This window comes from Xenopus laevis, chromosome 2L (genome assembly GCF_017654675.1).
Source record: "Xenopus laevis strain J_2021 chromosome 2L, Xenopus_laevis_v10.1, whole genome shotgun sequence".
In the NCBI taxonomy this organism is placed as follows: domain Eukaryota; kingdom Metazoa; phylum Chordata; class Amphibia; order Anura; family Pipidae; genus Xenopus; species Xenopus laevis.
Window position 1 is genome coordinate 169,520,679 of NC_054373.1, and position 21,109 is coordinate 169,541,787.

At 38.9% G+C, this 21,109-nt stretch overlaps 1 protein-coding gene across 1 annotated transcript in view; it reads right to left on the minus strand.

Moving 5' to 3' along the window:
• LOC108707572 (platelet-derived growth factor D-like) overlaps positions 1-21,109 on the minus strand; it is a 144,799-nt gene that overhangs the window by 72,301 nt on the left and 51,389 nt on the right. Inside the window, exons 2-3 of the mRNA XM_041582683.1 lie at positions 16,980-17,184; positions 14,506-14,686 (exon numbers count right to left, since the gene is read on the minus strand). Of these exons, the coding sequence (XP_041438617.1) occupies positions 14,506-14,686; positions 16,980-17,184 (386 nt within the window). The remainder of the gene's footprint in view (positions 1-14,505; positions 14,687-16,979; positions 17,185-21,109) is intronic.

The window sequence follows — 21,109 nt, forward strand, 5'->3', positions numbered from 1 at the left end:
ACACTGGGTGCAAACTACTTCTAGGAACCTTGTATTCCTATTTTTGTCCCCTGGGAATACTTAGAGCAGTGTTGCACTGGAGGGGTCCAGACCCATTGGATCTACCACATCAGGGGCCCATACATACCCCTGGGCCCTCACCACCTGATGGCCCCAACCCCCTCAGTCCCCCTTGCCAGCAAGGAAATACTTATTTATTCAGGCGGCCTGGGAGGTCTGAGAGACGCTCAAGTGGTCGTGAGCTTCAGGGTCTAGGCTGGGGCCCATCTGGTTTTTCCCATTGTCCCACCAGGCCCAGTGTGACCCTAGTATGGCATCTGGGGCCCATATATATCTGAGCACATAATTAACATATGAGCACTTTACTTCAACATTGGGTGGATTTGTGGTTGAGTTTGATGATTTAAAGGAGAACTAAAATCTAAAAATGAATAGGGTAAAAATGTCATGTTTTATATACTGAATTTATTGCACCAGCCTAAAGTTTCAGCTTGTCAATAGCAGCAATGATCCAGGACTTCAAACTTGTCACAGGGGGTCACCATCTTGGAAAGTGTCTGTGACACTCACATGCTCAGTGGGCTCTGAGCAGCTGTTGAGAAGCTAAGCTTAGGGCTCGTCACTAATTATCCAGCAGAAAATGAGGTTGGTCTGTAATATAAACTGATGTTACAGGGCTGATTATTAAATTCTGATGCCAATAACACTGGTTTCTGTGCTGCCATGTAGTAATTATCTGTATTAGTTACTAATAAGCCTTATATTGTGACATTTCTATTCTATGTGTACTGTATATTGTGAGTGGGTCCCTAAGCTCAGTAAGTGACAGCAGCACAGAGCATGTGCAGTGAATCAGCAGAAAAGAAGATGGGGAGCTACTGGGGCATCTTTGGAGACACAGATCTTTACTGCTAAAGGGCTGTGGTTGCCTTGGGCTGGTACAGAAGCACAAAACATAATGTACAACATTTCTAGCTACTTCTTTAGTTTAACTTTCCTTGTCCTTTAAGAGGGGCTTGGATGATTTCTTGAACAAGTATAATATCCAAGGCTATTGTGATATTACAATTTACAGTTAATATAGATGTTGGTTTATATAGTTAGATATGTGAGTGTATAGATAGTTCTGTATGTATATACTGTATGCACAAGAAACAGTATGTTTATTCAATGCTATATTGTGGTTGCAGCTCCGCTCCCAAAATAAACCCACTCTGTCTGATCTGTAGAGGTGCAGATGTGGGTATCCACTGACAACAACGTGCACCAAAATACCTTATTAAAATACTATTACACTATTTTGGAGCATTTTGTTTTCAGTGGATATCCACATAGGACACACAGAAGGTCCCAGATGAGAGATTGATGTTTGGCCTGGCTATACATACATCTGGTGAGTAGGTGATTCAGCCAAAGTGTGGTATTCAGATGGAAAAGATTTGTACATATACTTTTAAGGAAATGAAGCAATAATACTGGCGCATATGCACTTGATTGAAGTACTGCACCAGAGGTTTGTTTTTTGCGCTTCCCTACAGAATTGTTGATATATATATACACACGATGGGGCAAATGTACTTATGGTCGAATATCGAGGGTTAATTAACCCTCGATATTCGACTGTCGAAGTTAAATCCTTCGACTTCGAATATCGTAGTCGAAGGATTTACCGCAATTCGTTCGAACGAACGATCGAACGAAAAATCGTTCGATCGAACAATTAAATCCTTCGAATTGTTTGATTCGAAGGATTCTAATCCATCGATCGATCGATTTTTCTTCGACCAAAAAAACATAGCAAAGCCTATGGGGACCTTCCCCATAGGCTAACATTGACTTCAGTAGGTTTTAGGTGGCGAACTAGGGGGTCGAAGTTTTTTTTTGAAGAGACAGTACTTTGACTATCGAATGGTCGAAAAGTCGAATGATTTTTAGTTCGAATTCGAAGTTGATGTCGTAGTTGAAGTAGCCCATTCGATGGGCAAAAAAAACATTTGAAATTTGACGTTTTTTTTATTCTATTCCTTAACTCGAGCTAAGTAAATGGGCCCACACTGCGTTATTTGGAGGGGTTGAACTTGGGTTGCCTTTTTTACACCCAATGTAATTATGTAACTATATGTAAGACCCCAAAATGTATTACTGTGATAATAGAATTTCTTCAGTCTCTTTGTAGAGAAAGACTAGAATCCTGTTGTTTTAGAGATATCCCATATTCCCTCAGGGTGTTTGTGGAATGAATGCATGTAAGAACTCTGATTTAAAGGAGAAGGAAACCCCCTGGGCGCAAAAACCCTCCCCCCTCCGCTGTGTTGTCCCCCCCTCCCTCCTCCCCCCTGGCCTACCTGTCCCCTGCGCCAAGGGGTGAGTAACAAGTTAGGGGCATTTGCCCAGGGGGACAGGTAGGCCAGGGGGGAGGAGGGAGGGGGGGCAACACAGCAACACAATGTATTGCCACACCTTTGTTTTTTAGTTTCTTCTAATGAAGAAATGTTATGGGACACGTATCTAATGTTGAGGAACGTAAACTAGATAAGAGACAAGGGAACTCAATATATTCAGTAAAACACAAGACACATATTCCACCTTCTGCAAAATACACGTGTGCATGTTTCCTGCCTGGTTATATAGATCTGCTAATTGTTTTTTATTCTTTAAGTACCAACGTTGGACCAGTAAATTCCCCAATAGCAGCTTAACCACAGCCCACTGCACTATTAATTCACTTAAACTTCATTTGTAAGTGTTTGCAGAAGATACAAACTTTATGAAGCTATTGCTTCTCTTTATAAGAGCTCCAGAAAGTCGGCCAGTTAAAGAAGGCATAAAAACCTGGTCAGTATCTTTCTTGAATTCCTAAATCATTTATGACTCTACACATTAAAACCATATTATCATCAAAAGCTTCTAACATTTCCTTGTGTATGTTCGTTTCAAAGAACATCAGTGAAATTCTCTTTTAGGTTATTACATAAACAAGTTGGCTTGCTGCAGTGATCACACGATGAGGAGATGTAGGTCATTATGGCCTGAAGCCCTGTTTGTCTGCATGTTATTTTTAGGCGCCACCATGTAGCCTTTCCCTAATTATTAGAGTAAACGTCTAAATCCAGGGCGAAGGGCAACAAACACATTGATTTCGAGAACATTTTGTGAATTCAGCATGGGGAGAAAGAAATGGAAATGGAAAGCTTGCTGCAGTGGAATGAGTCAGGTATTGCTATTTTAAAGCTTTACTCAACATGTGAGACATGGAGTAGTACAAGGGCAATTACACAGGGGTTATAAAAAAAGGAGACCTTGTTGTTGAATAGATTGCATGAGTTATGGACAGACTATCAATGGATGTTTGTCAAGGTCAGATTATGGCTTGTATAGAAAGAAAATGTGACCAGATAGATCCGACTTGACTGAATAGACAGGTTACTGTCTTACATTGGCCCTGATCTCAATTAATCTGAGAATATGTGGCACTGTTTTAAAACGGAGGTGCACGAGTGTCACCAACTAACCTGAACAAATGGGCCAAAAACAGGGTGCAAACATTTAAAGCTACCATTGCCCCACAGTGGTGCTTCTACTGTATATTGAGATGTATGTTTATAGACTAAATATCCATATATTCATAGGTTCTTCTTCTAAAGACTATGAAGGTATACAATAAGTCAACGTTATATTTTGGGGAATGTGTCACTATTTAACCTTGGTACAAACTGCATCCTAAAGTCATCTTTATGTACCAGGATAAAGTAAGACTTTTCCCACAGAATAAAGTACTTGCCTTTGCCTGGAACCTACTGAATGTACATGGGAAGTTTATTCTATAAACAATATAGCCAACTTTGTGGTTGCAAATTTCCAGATAAACATTTGCCTGCCTGCTTTCTTCCATTTCTATTCTAGCTTGGTCTCAATTAAAAGCAGTTAGTGGTCTGAAATACTTGAGTTTTCCTGTATCAAAGCCCTGGAGCCTTATGCGTTACACAAGAGGAGATGAGGGAATAAATAGAATCACAGGACTATAGAATCTCTTTAACTATTCTTGTGTTCCCAGGCTTTAATGGCACACTGGGCATCTTGTCCATCATCTAGGGGAAAACACAAACCTTTCCATCTATCATCTCTTCTAATGTAATAACATGACAAAAGGCTGGTTGACATACACAGAGCAGTCACAGGTTGACCTCTGCCGCGAGTTCCCCCTGTGCCATTCCATGTGCATCAGAGGATCATGGACACAGGTAGATAGTAGGGACTGAAATACATTGTTGGTGACAACCCCTTAATCAAAACAACTCTGTTGGGTGGTTGTAACGAATATAGTTTACCCTGGTGGTCTAGTGGCTGGAGGGGATGCCCGTCGTGTGCGTCCTTCCTCCTCTGTACCGGTTTCCCCAATGGTGCGAGCGGCACGCACTTCCGCAAAGTGAATTTCAAAGTATTTAAAGGGACTTTGAATGAAAGGTTGTTCCTGGTGCTATTCTAAGTGAATCCTATTGATCTTCTGGTTATTGACCGTTGCCTTGCCTGACTATTCTGAACTCTGTATCCTGACCCTTGCCTGGCTGTTTATTCTGAACTCTCCTAGCTGACCATTGCCTGTCTGATTACTCTACGCTCTCCAATCCTGATTCCGGCCTGTCTGACTATTCTACGCTCTCCAATCCTGATTCCGGCCTGTCTGACTATTCTACGCTCTCCAATCCTGATTCCGGCCTGTCTGACTATTCTACGGTCTCCAATCATGATTTCGGCCTGTCTGACTATTCTAACTCTGCTTGTGCTGGCCCAGTCTGCCTGTTCCACGCTGTGTTGTCTGGCCTGTCTTCCAAGTTGTGTTCTTCAATCCAGTATCCTTGGTGAGACGATTGTGCCCCTTTGCTGGTCCAGACCCTGTAGCTTTGCTCCTCTCTTAATAAGACCTGGCGGCATCCAATTAGCCGAGGGCTCCTCCCAAGGAGAAAGGCGGCTGTTAAAGACAGAAGCAAGAGCCGAGACCAGGGAGCCTAGCACTGGTTCTGGATTTAGGGTGCTGAACGTGACAGTGGTGCAATGAGTTGCCACTCCATGCGTATAATTTTGAGTCAACATTCTTATACAGGTATATGGATCTGTCTTATATAATTTTATATTAATTTATTTAACTAAAATTATTTTGCTCTCTCTATCCCTCTATTTCTCTTTCCCTTTCTCTTTCTTTCTCTTTCTCTCTTTCTTTCTCTTTCTCTCTTTCTTTCTTACTTTCTTTCTTTCCATTTCACTCTCTCTTTTTCTTTCTCTTGGGTTATTTTAGAAAACTGCAATTTATAGAAAAAATTTTGTAAAAGTTGTTGTAAAATGCATCCCATATCGATGAAGCGCCTTTTTAGAGAAAAAAAAAAACAAGCACATATGCAGCTAAATTCCATGTATAAAAATACCATTTATCTAACAATGCAGATATTTACACCACTCTAATGTGACGTATCCATGGAATCAATGTGTATAAAAAGTAGTGACAATGACACAGACCTTTAAAGCAAATTTTACAGAAAGATTTTTAGGTCAGTTTTTTTCTTGCAGCTGCCTCACTGAATACAAAAATTCTTTATAGTTTTTTCTATAGTACTATGCTCTCTTATCTGTCTCTTTTTTTCTTTTTGCCATGACCTTTCCCTTCATTCTTTTGGCTTTGGCTTTTTTACCACTTGTCCTCTCACTGACCTGAATGTTCCAGAAGTCTTACAAGTCTGCTAATGTTAACCAGCACCTTTAGCATTTCTTTCCACTATTATTTTACAGCCATGAAATACCAGCCACTCTGCCAAAGAAATCACTTAATTTATTTCTTTGTGGGGAAAAAATTGTCAAAAATCTTAAAATGACATTTTTGTGCATGACTCATTATTGATCTGTTTCTGCAAAACTTGCTAATTGCCAAGTACTAGAATCTGCCTTCATTTATACTGAACACTTTATTAGGTTTTATTGCATAAACAGAAACCCTCTGCCATATGGAACACATTAAACATAAGAATATACACAAATATTGGGCAGCTCAGCAAAAAATGCACCTGAAGTATTCCCATTATACTTTATCCCTCTACAGTATTAAATATTGTCAGCGATAAGATGTAGATACAAATATAAATATTTGTAGTTAGTTCTTAGCTATAGCTGGTTCCATAATAAAATCAGGCTCTTCGTCTGGAAATATAATAGCAGTTGCATAGTTTGGCCATTTGGTTGATTCAAATCAACCAATGACATAAATAGTAACTGCTCCCTGCTTGTTTGTTGTGATGGGTTACTATATAGAGACTATCTCAGTAATAGGACTATTGTCTGTGGCTTACTTAGTGGGACTAGAAACAGAGGGACAAAATGCAGAGTCCAAAGAGGGCGCAAAGCACCACGTTTTTTGCACTTTGCCACCACGCAACTTAAAACTAGTGTCCATATGAACAACTCTTGGAATTCCCATTTGAAAAGTTGTCCTCTATATTTTTGTTGTCTGCATTTGCCATAAATGTTATACTTGAGATAGATGAGTCTGACATCGGTGGCATGTGGATGTCTTTTGGCTCACCCTAGTTTTCCGCCTGTTGGAGCATGAAAGTAAGAAGTGTCAGGTAGCTCTGGATTGGGATTCAGAATAGGCTCTGGCAGAATCTACAAATCTTGCCAGAATCTATAGATTGCAAGTCTGGACCTGGCGTCAGGGGCACAAGCTGTTTGGAAGCCCAGTATTTACTTACAGCTCATGCCAAGTAAGAAAAGGCTTCCTTGTCCATGCAGGAACCCCACTTGTGTTGGGTTTAATTTTATACATATATATATCAATACTAAACCAACTTTGAATCTTGAGATCACTGTAGTGACCAATAAGTCATCAAGGAGCTTTTAGGTGGTTTTCTGCTTTTAATTTATCTCAAGGGTAATTGAGCAGCAGTGATCTATTGATCAAAACTCAAGAGTACTTTATCAAGGATACATTGAATCCAGAATTTGGCCAAATCTGAGCCTTTTGCTGCAGGATTTGAATTTCAATGAAGCCTAGTGCCTGGCCGAACTGATTCAGAACACTACAAAAAATGTGCACTTTGCATCAGTTTGACCGCTCCTTGGGGCAGATCCACTAACCGACGAAAAGTCACCCATCTCTACACATCACTAAATTGGCTCAGACAACGCTAATTCACTAAAATGCGGAATTTAGCCACGGGCACCAAACGCTGGTGACTTTTCACTAGTGTTACTTTGGCAATGCGAGCAATTAAAAGCAAAGATGTGATACCGTTCATTTCTGTTCATTAACTGGTCTCCTATTTGAAGACAAACATCTGGTTGGATGCTAGAAATACTTTCTAGCCCTGGTGCAAAGACTGAAAGAGCTCATGCAATTGTCATTTGAAAACCCAATTAAATAACAAGTGTTTGCAAGAGTGCCCAAAATAGACCCATGTCTCATTGCCTTTACTGTGCTAAGTAAACATCCAATAGATATTATCTTGAGTCCACTTGTCCACTTGAAATCCAATTTCTATTGTTTCCATGCCACCTTTTTTAAAACCTTTCCCAGACAAAATCAAAATCCATTCTAATGTGTCAGGCAATTGGGGGAAATAATCAGATAATTAGTAACCTCGCACAGAACAAGCTCAGAACAGATGAGTAGCTAAAATAAAAGTGACAGTAAAAATAACAGATGCACACCATGAGCAATCAGAAAGCTAAAAAACGTCTATTGTGATTAAAGACCCCAAAGCAAAGAGATATTTGTCTCTATACAATAGGGGGAAAGCTTTCTATAAAACATTTGCATTTTAGCAACAAATCCTTTACCCTAAACATTAGCTCTTTGTTCGGCCTCATTATTTTTAATTGGGCACCCAGAATGTAAAGAGAAGTTCATTACGATAATTTATTTTGCTCTGCATTCCATCAAATTCAGCTGAACATCACCAGCGGCAGACCACTCAGAGGAAGCTTCTTCTGCATATAAATAACGTATAGAAATGTGTTCTCTCCTCATAATAATAAAACAATATCATAAAGATGTAACGTTCATCGCATACTGGGATATATTGGGCTGTACATATTTTTCAATTGTTGGCAAAAAAAAACAAAGATTTACTACAAAAATAACAATGAATGAATGAATATTAATGAATGTAATGAATTATTCTTTATAAACAAATTACAACAATGACTTAAGGTCTTTCATTAATGCCACAGAGATGACAGTTGTGCCTATAAATTAAGTCTTAGTCCTAGACAGGCAGTTCTTCCTATTTGTTTGAATCGGTTAAGACCAACTAAAGACAGGGGCTCAGTAAGCAGACACAACTAGATATAAAAGATTCCCATGTGCTTAAAGTAGAGAGGGATATTATGTGTATAAAATACAGATAGTGCCACCATCGTCCCAAAAATTTTTTATGTTATCTCGAGCCATCCCATTTACTTAAGGTGACCATTTACGTTACAATTACGATCTTTCCTTCTTTTCTGCCTTGGCTGATCGGCAAAATGACCAATATCCAAGGGGGCAAATTTACTATAGGGCAAAGTGATTAACATGGGCAAAAATTCGCCAGTGTGACGTCATTTCGTTACTTCCCTGATTTACTAACAGTCGCTGGCGTAACTTTGCTAGCAAAGGAGATATACTTTAGCGGTACTTCGCTTCCTAAGCCTGGCAAATTTGCGCTCTGGCGAATGGAAGTAACTACGCAAATTCACTAAGATGTGGATTTTACTGAAAGTTACCTCTATCGCCAGACTTGCCTTCGTCACCTCAGACCAGGTGAAGTGCAATAGAGTAGATAGGAGTTCCTAAAAAATAGTTGAAAAAGTCCCAAAAAACGCTGGCGCGTTTCATTTTTTCAGGGTGAAAAAGAGCGTAACTTTTTTTGGGGTAAAAGAGCGTAACATTTTTTTGGGGTAACCGGTTCCCCCCTACATTTCCTAACATAAGGCACATAAACTATACACTGGGCTCATGTGTAGGGCAATATAACAACTTTATTTTATTTTATTAATGTTCCCTGGCCTTGTGTAGTGTAATGTATTTTCTGCAACATATACATCCATTCAACTTTAACTTCCCACCGTATGGAAATTAGGCAATGATAGCGCAACTTCGATTCACTTGGCGCAGTAACGCTAGCACAACTTCGCCAGCGTTCGCTGCCCTGGGTGCAACTTCGGATTTTAGTGAATTAGCGTTGTCCTGGCGAATCTACGCCTGGCGAAGGGTTGCGATGTGAGCGAAGCCGTCACTGGCGAATGTTTGGAGGTTAGTGAATTTGCCCCCAAGCCTTTGCATTATAGGTCACCTTGTCTCCAACCATACACGTACTGAATATCATACAAAACTAAATTTCGTACAGGTATGGACCAGAATGGTCGGGACCTGGGGCTTTCTGGATAATGGATCTTTCTGTAATTTAGATCTTCATACCTTAAGTCAAAAAAATTGGGATTTATGAAATGTAAAAACCATGAAACACTGTAATACAAAATTTTGCCACGGAAAAGCTGTCAATCTCCTAATTAAATTCCAGATTTTCCAAGAAAGACAGGTGCAGCTCAATGAGAAAAAACTTCTCAGTGGTTATCACATTAAAAACTCTATTGAAGTTGATGGGCTCATACGTTTTCACATAAAAAATAACATAATATAACATTTTCTCATTTATCTGAATCTCCAAGATCAGGAGTAAATAAAGAGCCAGATTCATTTTTATAATAAACAACTAATTTCATGGTTTATCTCATGGTCTGTTATTGGCTGCATTGTATGGAAATCTGTATGTTCAATGGTTCAATGTATATACCCATTTATTGTACAGTGTGATATGTTGGTGCTTTATAAATATGTGATGATAATAATAATTCATGATGTCATTATTGAAGTACAGGCCTCCTATATGACCCATGTTTCATCATTGAGAGTAACTCTTTAATTTCTCCTGGACAGACAGAAGCCTTCAGCATGCAAAAATACATTTTCCACATCATAAGCTAAAAGGATGGGATCTCAATTCAATGAGAGCCTTCATCACCCTAGCAGGGGTGCATTAACAAAACGCAGAACTCTTGGCATCGCCCTCCTGTCTGCCCATGCTCTGCCCTCACCCAACCAAGCCTCGCCCCCAGGGGCAATTCGTGGGCAACCCATGATGCTGTCCCCCTCTCCTTATCCATGCTTAAAAGTTTAGCGTCGGAGCGGGTCAAAAGGGGCTGCATCGCGGAAATTTGGCTCTTAAAGTTACAGGAGGCAGCTTTTTGCCACCCCTTGTAATTGGCCGTTCACTGCCACCTGAGGTAAGGTACTCACCTTGCCTCATGGCAGGAACGGCCCTGCTCGTCCCTCTCCCCTTTTTCAATGTTGCGTTACATTTCAACAATGGGACACAATCTTCAGAGAACTTGTGAGGGCTAGGGCCAAAAGACCCTTGACCTGTGCAGAAACGCAGTCCGAGAATCTGCTCCTCCTCTGCCACCCTTTTGCCTCATGAGCCTGCACCCGGAAACGGGCAGATGTGGTTTCGGTGCAAAATGCAAAATCTCATGTTTCTGCTCTGAAATACGCCGTGTCCGCCTGCACCCAAGAGAAGGTAATGTTTCCAGGCATCAGGCAGATGGACAGAAGGAGAGGAGTGGATTCTCAGCCTGTGTTTCTCTGCAGGCTGAAATCTGACTCGTCTGGCCCAGCCTAAAGAGCAACAAAGATTGGGAAAACTTCTCTTTGTAAAGGATGGATATCTGAAAGTCTGTGTAATAATTAGTCAATAATGCACAAAGGCCTTTGTCCTGGCCATAGTCAGAGCTTATCTTGCCTGGTCCTTTAACAGAAGCCAGACTTCTCTCCATAAACCAAGAAGGTTTCTACAATCAGGGAAGCTGAATACATAAATCCATCAGTTATATATCACGATTTGCAGAGCATGTTATTGCAAGACATTTCTTTTTAGTTTTTAGTCTTGGCTCAGCAAAAGACTGCAGACATTTCATTTACTTAAATCAGAGGTTAGAGAGACTGAATTTTCCAAGTGCTGAGAGTGTAACAAAGTTTGTTAGAAGGCAATTGGGTTTGCTAAAGTTAAACAGAAATAGCAACTTGCTAGCAAAGTATACAATACACAGACAATGAAAAGCAGTGGGACGAATTATAGTACAAATGGTGATAAAGATCAGGATGTATTAACAGTAGAAGACAGTGTGGGGCTGGGTCGGTGGGGCACCAGGAAAAAAACTTAACAGGCCCCGGTCTTCATGGGCCTCACTTAGGGTTGCCACCTTTTTTATATTTTTTACTAGCTGGTGGGGGGAGGGAACAAAAGGGGTGGGACCGCGATGTCAAAAGGGGTGGGCCATAACATCAAAAGGGGCGGGGCCACAGCGCGGAGAACCGAAGACTGAGGAGAAAAGATAACTTACAGGGGATTGGGGGCAGGCAGAGAGGGGTCTTTTTGAAAGGTATTACAAATTTACTGGCAGCTTCATTGCCGGTAAATTTGTAATAAATTTGTAATAGTGGCCCTCTAATATACAGTATGTGGCACTAATACAATACAAACCAAAGAAGACTCATTTACAAATGCAGCACCTAGTACATAGCACCATTTTCAGAAGCAAATCACAATATTTTATGCACAATGCATAATTTTACCCAGAATTCCAGTGTAAAAAAAGCAGGCACATGCTAAGTTGCTTCCATAACAACTTACTCTCAATGCGGCAACTGACGAGTATGTTTTGTTATCGTGAGCATGGAATGACTTCCAGGGTGGTGTTACTAACATTATTATCACATTGACGCATCTTAATAATAAAACCCTGGTACTACCAATATGACCAAGCTGAAAGTGAAATTGGGTCAATGTGTGCATTGGCTGGTTTTAGCATTTACTTTCTTTAATGAAAAAGAATATATATCTCCAATATACTTTAATTAAAAAATATGTACCGTTTTTATAAGAAACCTGACTGTATGCAGTGAAATTCTCCCTTCATTTACTGCTGTGGATAGGAATTGTCAGACGGTCCCTAACTGCTCTGCAGGGAAACAATCATACTTATGAACAGCAGGGGGAGCCCCCGCCTTACTTCCCAGCCATGCAGAACTCAAGCAGCTTTGTTTATGACAATCCCTAAGCAGCCCAGACCACACTGAGCATGTGCACAGTCTTAGTCTTGCAAAGATGTTTAACAAAGTTACAAGATGGTGACCCCCTGTAGCCAACTTTGAAAGCATAAATTATTTGTTTGATTAGGCTTGTGGTGCAGTAAGTTCATGTTTAGTATACAAAATACAGCATTTCTAGCCTTATTCTATTTTAGACTTTACATGCCCTTTAATTGCCTAGCATTAACACAGGCACTTTAGGATCCGACCAGTATAATCTACTGGAACCAGAAAAGGCACAATTCGCTGTGAATTTTTGTGTTTCGCTATCGGCGAAAACATTTGTGAAAACTGCACTGAAACTGTGTTGAAAATTCGCCGGGGAATTTAAAAAAAATCAGGAAATGTGTCGGAATAGTCGATCTCGTCAAAACTGTCACCCATCAACATTATTCAGAAGCCCATTGACTTTAATGTGACACGAGTGTCAAAATTGGCATGAATTGATGTAGGAGTCAAAATTGACGTGGCCATAAAAATTTGTGTTTCGCGGTTTTGCGAATTTCACATAAAAGTCGCAAATTTTCAATTTTTCAAACTGTCAACAAACAGATTTTCATTTCTAGAAGCGGCACATTTTGTTCCTTCATAAACATCCTTCCTTCACACACATGCCCTTCAGGTGCTCTGCCCACTTGATTTGTGTTGGATCGCCATAATTCACTTGTAAAATCCCATTTCCCAAAGAATTACATCAAAACAAATCTCGTTCTCAGAAAAATTGTGCAATTCTATGTTGAGACTACAATTTATCTAAATTATAAGGGAAGGCAACACAACATGAAGCCTTATTTCCAGGTAAAAGCAATTTAAATAATGATGAATTTCATAGAATGAAAACACACAATGTTGTCTTTTTTTATTGAAAGCCAGAGACGTGCATCTGTTACTGGGCGCTGCCAGCCTGAGAAGAAAGTTGTTTTAAATACAGCAAGTATTGGTTCTTGTCATACAAAGCAACTGCTTATCTTGTCTAGGGCTGAATAGTTATTTGGTACAAATGTTTGCAGCCTGATTTCCTGAGCTTTTTTCTCAGGAGTTTAACGTATTCAGAAAGCTGTAATTGACGTATGATTCTAAGAAATGATGTGGAGCTCAGAGACCTGTGTTTTAATTTCTATTTTTGAAGAAAGGCGCACTGACCAGAACAGAATACTTAAACAATACACCTAATCGTTACAAATGTATCCTGAATTACAATCATCGTGAAGATGGAACATGCTGTTTACTTGTAAAGATGCCGTGTTATAATATTGATGCTTGGGGCTGACTAGCAGGCAAAACAAAGGGATTCACAGACAGGGAGGTAAGGAACTTGCTGTTTTGGAAGCCAATGATTTCTTTACATAGCCCAAGGCAGTCTGAGGTGATGGGAAACACCAAGGGGCAGATTTACTCGAGGGCAAAGTGGCTAACGCTACTGTCAATTCGCTAGCATTAAAGCCCGCAGGGATATCTTACGATTTACTAATGATTACAGGCGTCACTTCGCTAGCAAAAGAGATAGACGCTAGCGGTCATTCACACTATATCACCAGGCGACAATTTGCTCTGTAGAAATGTGGATTTTACTGAACGTTACCTCTTTCGCCAGACTTGCCTTCACCAGCTCAGACCAGGCTAAGTGCACTGGAGTGCATAGATCTTCCTCAATCTTCTGTCACTTACATCATATTTTTTAGTGGGAAAAGTTTCTAAGTCCAAAAAACGCTGGAGTCTTCTTTTTTCAGATTCATAGCCTGCAAAAGTCCTTGAAATTGTTTGGGTAACCGGGTTCCCCCATACATTTTCTAACATATGGAACATAAACTATACAGTGGGCTCATGTGTAGGGCATAATAACAACTCTATTGTCTTTATTAAGGTTCCCTGGACTTGTGTAATGTAATGTATTTGCTGCAACAAATACTTAAAATTTCCCACCGTATGCAAATTAGCCTGAACGCAAGGCCTCTAGCGAAGTTTCTCTAGGCACAAATGAACTCTAGCACAAAGTAATGCTAGAGAAAAGTCGCCAGCGTTCGGCGCCCACAACAAAACTCCACATTTAAATGAATTAGCTTATTTGCGCTGGCGAAGTGCATCGATGGGTACGAATCAGTCGCTGGTGTCAATTTGCCCTTTAGTAAAGTAATTGTATTTATCTGTTTTTTTTTTGTTTTTGGCTGAAACCCTTGATTGTTCTTTGCCCCAGGGAAAACACAATTTTCTAAAAACGATTTTTTAAAACGAGGGGTGGTGGTAGTAATAACTGCAGAAGAGGAATTGCAGACATATTTTTAGAAACATTTCATTTTCAGTGTATAAAAGAAATATTCAAATGTATTTACCACAAGAGAGTAGCATATCTTGAAGCCAGGTTTAGCCACAAAATGGTCATCAGATTTGAAGGTGACTTTTATTTGATTCGCTTTTGATGTCAGTCTTGAAGGAACTTCCTTATGGCCACACCATCTTCCACGAATGACTGAACTGGTCTCAGAATCTTCCTCCACCTCCACAAAATCATACCTACAGATCATTCAGATTACATTGTATTACATCAAATTAAGGTCTTGAGTACTATATCTGTATTTGTTGGAAATTTTACCGACTGTGTGTGGCCACACCACTGACACCAAGGCCCTGCATTTTGTATTTATATTTTACTAAAATTTATTTATATCATGGTAAAAAAATTATAATATAAAAAAAAATACATGTTTATATATTGCCCCCTATAACCTGCTGAGATTTGTATTTTTTTTTAAATAATGTAGTACAACCATTTGAGAAAAAACACAATCAAGGCAAAAAAAAAAATTCACAATTACACATCAAAAAATCATTGGGACTTCTCCCACTGACTTATATGCAACCTCGACAGGTCTGAAATGCCGGATTTTCTAATTCAGACTTTTCCATCCTCTGGGTTTAATAAATTCCAAAAAAATTCATGATTTTTTAAAAGTCATATTTTATAAAGAAAAAAAATTACAAATTGTTCGGGATTTTTGCATTCAGAGTTTAATAAATAACCCCCCAAATGTCAGGAGGGGTATTCATTTTTATTATTTATCCTAAATACACATTTAGGGGTTTATTTAACAAACTCTGAATCCTAAAATCCTGAAATATTTGTGTTTTTTTAATAAAATCGGACTTTTAAAAAAAAAATTTGGAATTTATTAAACCCAGAGGATGGAAAAGTCGGAATTAGAAAATCTCAGACCTGTCGAGGTTGCGTATAAGTCAATGGGAGAAGTCGCAATGATTTTTTGATGTGCGCTGGGTTTTGTGCAATACCACAACGTTTTCAGGCAAAAAAAAAAGCTTAACAAATCAGAGTTTTCGGGTGAAAAATTCTAAAAATCGTGAAAATCTGATTTTTTCCCTGCAAAAATTCGGGAAAATGTAATAATAAATAAGCGTAAAAAACCCGAGTGGATTTGATCAGAGTTTGTAGCAAAAACTGTTGAGATAAAATCGGACTTTGATAAATAACCCATTTATGATATTGAAAGCTGTCTTAGGCATGACTGACATATTCATGGTGTCAACACAAAGATGCATCAAAACCATAACAGGATATGAATGGAACTGTTTGTTGTTAAAATGGCAAACTATGGATGGATCCAAACGGTTTCCAGGTTATCGCACTATAGTATATATAACATAATATTTAAGATATCTTGTAACTTCAGAATATCCTTTCTTATCCTTTTCCTTTTCATGGAGAAAAAAAGTAGGTGACCTGTCACGGTCACTTGTAACAAAATTGGTTGGATCTTCTAAGAGATCAATGCAGATGTTTTAGGAGTTCATTTAATGGCAAACAGAAAAAGCACACACTCCTGCAGCCAACCGATTTGGATTAAAACATAATTTTATTCTATATAGCTAAAACAGTGTGTCCTGAGGCATTTTGTATCTAGAGATAAGTAATCATAGGGACATGGTTATGAATCTCTAGATACGAAATATGTCAGGACACGCAGTTTTAGCTATATGGAATAAAATTACATTTTAATCCAGATCAGTTGGCTGCAGGAGTGTTTGCTTTTTTTTATTTTTGCCTACGCATCACCCCAAGATTTGGGTTTAGGGTGCTGCACCTGAGCCACCTGAGCAAATCAATGAGTGCAGATTACATTTTGTTTCACCTTGTTTCTATCTTGATGGTGTGCGGAGGTTGAGCCCGGAGGCAAACAACCTGGGGGTATATTTATAAAAGAGTGAAGTTAGAGATCGCCACAGTCCTCTAGAGTGAAAGTCCATTCATTTCTATGGGATTTTGAAAGGCGTGTTTATCAAAGGGTGAACTTTCACTTTCACCCATTGATAAATACTCTTTTAAAAATCCCATAGAAATTAATGGATAGTGGGAGACTTTTACTCTAGAGGACTGTGGTGACCTCAAACTTTACTCTTTGATAAATATACCCCCTGGTGTTCAGACACCCAGGTCAATTTTTGAAGTTATTGCTGTCTGAAGTGCTAGAGACTAGTCACGGTCAGCATTTGATTTGATTTAAGTTGTTTGGCCACATTCTGTATTCTTTGGTTACTTGAATTGGCCATATTTTATCCATCTGCCAAGATGCCCCCAGAAGAGACCAAAAATGATCTATTCCAGCATTAGCGAATGAAACATCAGCATTAACCTGCAATTTTGATGTCTGTTGCCCTCTATTGTGCTTTACTGTGATTTAGGCAGCAGGTCCCCTACCAAACAGCTGTTCCTGAGAGATTGTCACACCTGAAATACCCATGAACGTGTAACAGATTAAAGAAACAATATCTACACATGTACATTCAGACCCACCTGCATACATCATTTTCTTGCTCTTCCAACCCAAACTGACTGTCAAAAGCAAGCTGAATTCTGGTGTTTTCTGCTGAGCTTAGTTTCCATGTGAGAAGGAGGTTTCGAGGATAACTGTTGGGAAATCGAGGGCTGCTTATGCAGCCATTTTCTGTAATGTGAATGGTTTCTTCTTTTCGGTACAGTTTCGTAAGGAGGTTGCTCTCTAAGAAATAATAAAATACATTGAAATTAAAAGAACATTACATAATTTCAATATTGCTGGTATTTTCAAGCAGCATAGCCTGAAGTATTAAGAATAGTATCCTACTTCCAAAAGCAGCTATACTTGAAAATATATTTTGTATCGAGTGGTGATGGAATCTCTGTGATGAGGAAAACTATCCCTTTGCTCCCTGGTTAAAGGACAATGCTAATGGAAGCTAACTTTGGAAATCGAGAGATTTTTAGCATAATCTTCTTATTTTGCAGTATAAGAGGAAATATTTGAAAAGATGTAGTCCAGGGACAAAAAAAAAATTGTAGGTTGAGCAGGAACATCAAAATGGATGGGCAAAACAACCATGACAGAGGTAAAAGAGACTAACAACACAGAAAAGGCTAATGGTTCTATTTAAAAAGCCTCATAATAGTAATGTTTGCTACTTTTGCCACGTTTCCCAAGTTTCCATGCTGCTGCAATTGCCTTACAAAGCTTTAAAATTTTGTGAAGAACCACATTGTTGTTGCTGAAGCAGGAGTTGAAGCAGTGATGGTAATCGCATCAAAGTTGTAAAATAATGTAACAATAAACCCCCATGATTTCATGCCATTTGCATAAGGGGCTATCTACTAACAGCTCAATTCCTCTCTAAAAAATCATGTTTTTTCAATATTTCTGTAAAAATTTAAAAAGTCAAAAATTCACCAAGTTGTGGATGTCCTAGAGAAGTCAATGGGAGCAGCGCTGGATCTATTTTAGAGGTTTTCTCATTTTTTTTTCACCAGGAATTGTCTGAAAAACTCAAATTTTAGAGGTTTTAGAGGTATTCATATTGTTTTGTTTTGCTTTTTTTTCATTCACACTTTTTAAATTTGGATCTTTGAATAAATTTAATGACTAAATGATTTTAGAGAAAGCTGGTTTAGTTGTGGTTTCAAAAACCTCTAAAAACACTACAATTCAACGCTTGTTAAATAGGCCTCCAAGGGTCAAAAAACATAGCTGAATATTTCTCGCACTTTGCCAAGATAAAATTCTTAACATTCCAGAAAAAAAAAAACTTACGGGGTTTGCCAGGGTTAATCCGGCAAAGTAAATTCTGTGATATTGTGATCAAACATGATGTACTTTATGCATGAAATGAGAAGTTCAATCAAGCTCATGTTGGAGAAAAATATTTTGGATCAGATTTTTTTCAGTATAGGCCCCCTTTTATAGAAATCTACTTGAATAATTATTCTTTTCTTCAATTAGCCTTCCACCTTTTACTGATTCTGGTTCTTATTTACAAAAATAGTTGTATTTTACCATAAGAGCAGTTTATTGTTTATGCATTTTCCTTTAGTTTCCCTCAGTTCCTTAGGGTTTTTTCATATCATGGTTAATCATGCTTCCAGACAATGTTTGTGTATCACCTACAGCTCGGGCCTATTTTTTTGGATAGTATCTTGCTTGCTAATGGGCACAGGTTTTCTGTTTTATATTTTAGCTTTTGCTGTTGTCCGTCAAGCAGGGAATCAGTGTTAGACTATCAAGAACACAACTGGCAACAGATCCAACAACAGTGGAAATAAAAATATATAAAAAACGCATGAAATGTGGTTTCTGTATTAAATTTACAGTTATGTGTAATTCTATAAAAGCACCTACAGAGACTGACATAAAGTACACATTTGGACAAAGTTTGGATTTACTACATTATATTACATTTTATACATTGCTTGTTTTGCTTGAGAATATTCATTTTTCAAATATTACAACATTCAAAATTAATTTTGAACATTTGCACATTTTCTTAGTTCTGCCCAGGACACAACCATGTGGCGTTTGTATGTTCTCCCTGTGTTTGTGTGGATTTCCTCTGGGGCTTGCACTGCCCAAAAACATGGCAGTAGCATAATTGGTTTCTGTTATAAAGGACCCTAGTGTGTGTATAGTAGGGAAATGACAAAGTGAGCTCCACTTGGACAAGAACTGACATGTATGATTAACGTCTCTGTAAAGAACTGTAAAATAAGACAGCTCTGTATAGAGAATAATACAATAATAAGAATAGATTTTATTTGCTCAACTTAGAACGAATCCGATTTCTCCATAATTCAAAGTGATTTTTTAAAAATGCAGCTATATTTTTTTAACAGTGTTGAATTTGTGGAAAGCTTGGTCAACCCATGTGAATTATTTTACACATATTTATGAAGAACATGAGTCGGGTCCTTGCAATAGCACATCTGAATCTTCACATTCCAATATATTTCTTAACAATGCCATGAAATGATTTTGGTTTTTGGTTTTGTGCCTTTTCACCTGTCCTTTGCAGTGTATTTCCAGAAGCAGCCTAATCAGTGGGTTGGCGTCAGCAGAAATTACCCTGCCCTATATAGGGCCATCCCTCCTCATCACCAGCGCCTGAGCATTGGTCTTTCTGAACACTGTGGCATTGCCCCTAGCTCTGGTTCCTAGCTCTGGTCTGAACCTTGTACCTTGCTCCAGCCCTGCTCTGCTTGCAAGTTCTGTCTGCTTGTCCTCCAGCTTTGTGCTGCTACTGTCCAGTCTCTGATCCAGTTCTGCTTTCTTTGCCTGCACCATCCTGTTCCAGTCCTGCTCCAGTCTCTGACTCTTCACCCTTATCTTCCTGATCCTGTCCTTTGCTCTCCATGTCCCATGTGCACCTGCCTGAAGGACTCTTCCAACCTATGCCTCCACAGTAGCCCCTACTTATTCCTGACAGTACATTAACTTAGATATTATGCACAGTCTGAGACACAGTTAGTTATACTGTTTTGTTAAAAATTTCATTGTGAACAGAAAATAACTAATGTGCAAAAAGCCAAAATTAGCTATAGCTTGATCAGCCTTACTAGACCTTGTAAGTAATGACCATGAAAATTCCATAGTATTTCTAGATTAGTAGCCACTCCCTCTTTGTATCAAACTATGGGCCAGATACAATTCATTGAGAAAAAATCTCTTGGTTTATCACTTGAAAAGTCATGGTTGAGATTCAATTTGAGGAGAAAAGACTTTTCTTCAAATTCAGTTCCAGATTTTTCCCATAGACTTCAATAGAGTTTTTACATAATAAACTGTTATACGCCTAGAAGGTTTTCATTCATCCTGGTCAGGGTAAAAAATACTTTAAACAAATTTTGGTAGTTCTCCTAGCTTATTAGATGATCCATCATACTGAAGTAATACTGAATTAATAGCGTCCATGTTGCCCTCAGCCCTCTGGGCTCAGATTACGAAAGTGGTGGAGGATGGAGAAGGGATAGGAAGATGGAGAGAGAAACAAACTGAGCATGCTCAAGCCCGTGCCCTGGAAGTTTAGGCTGAGAGAAGGAATTCTGATACAGAAGCCCATGTGTACACAATAGAAGGAATGAAATGCAATGTTTCTTTTGACAGATGACTCAGATCAGCATTACTTTGTGGGTTTGTCAGACCTTTCTGATAAAGCTTACTTCTCCTTCTTCTCCATTAAAACCACAATTAAGCCTCTAGAACACAATCAACTTATTACTAATGTCCGATATAAGCTGTGCACTCAACACCTGTACATTGGAAATTGCAAGTGGAGTTTGCAAATGATCTTGTATGAATATTTTACCTTGTATATCTCCCTATTCTCTCTAGGTTTTTGTCTTGGGGCTTCCTAAATACATTGTTATTGATGGCCAGTTGTGAGATGGAAGAACTTCTTTTCTGGCACAACCCAGTGACTGAATAATGGCAATAGCCAATAGCACCATAACATGGGTCCATGCTAGGCATTTCCACAGTTGTGCCCAAGGTGAATGAGTAATAACTACAAGATGGAATTCAATAACTACAGACCCGAATCTGCAGACAGAAGAGCAGGATTTCAGTACTGATATGTGGATGTGTGGAATTTGGGTAAAACATTCCTTGAATTTGCACATAGCAT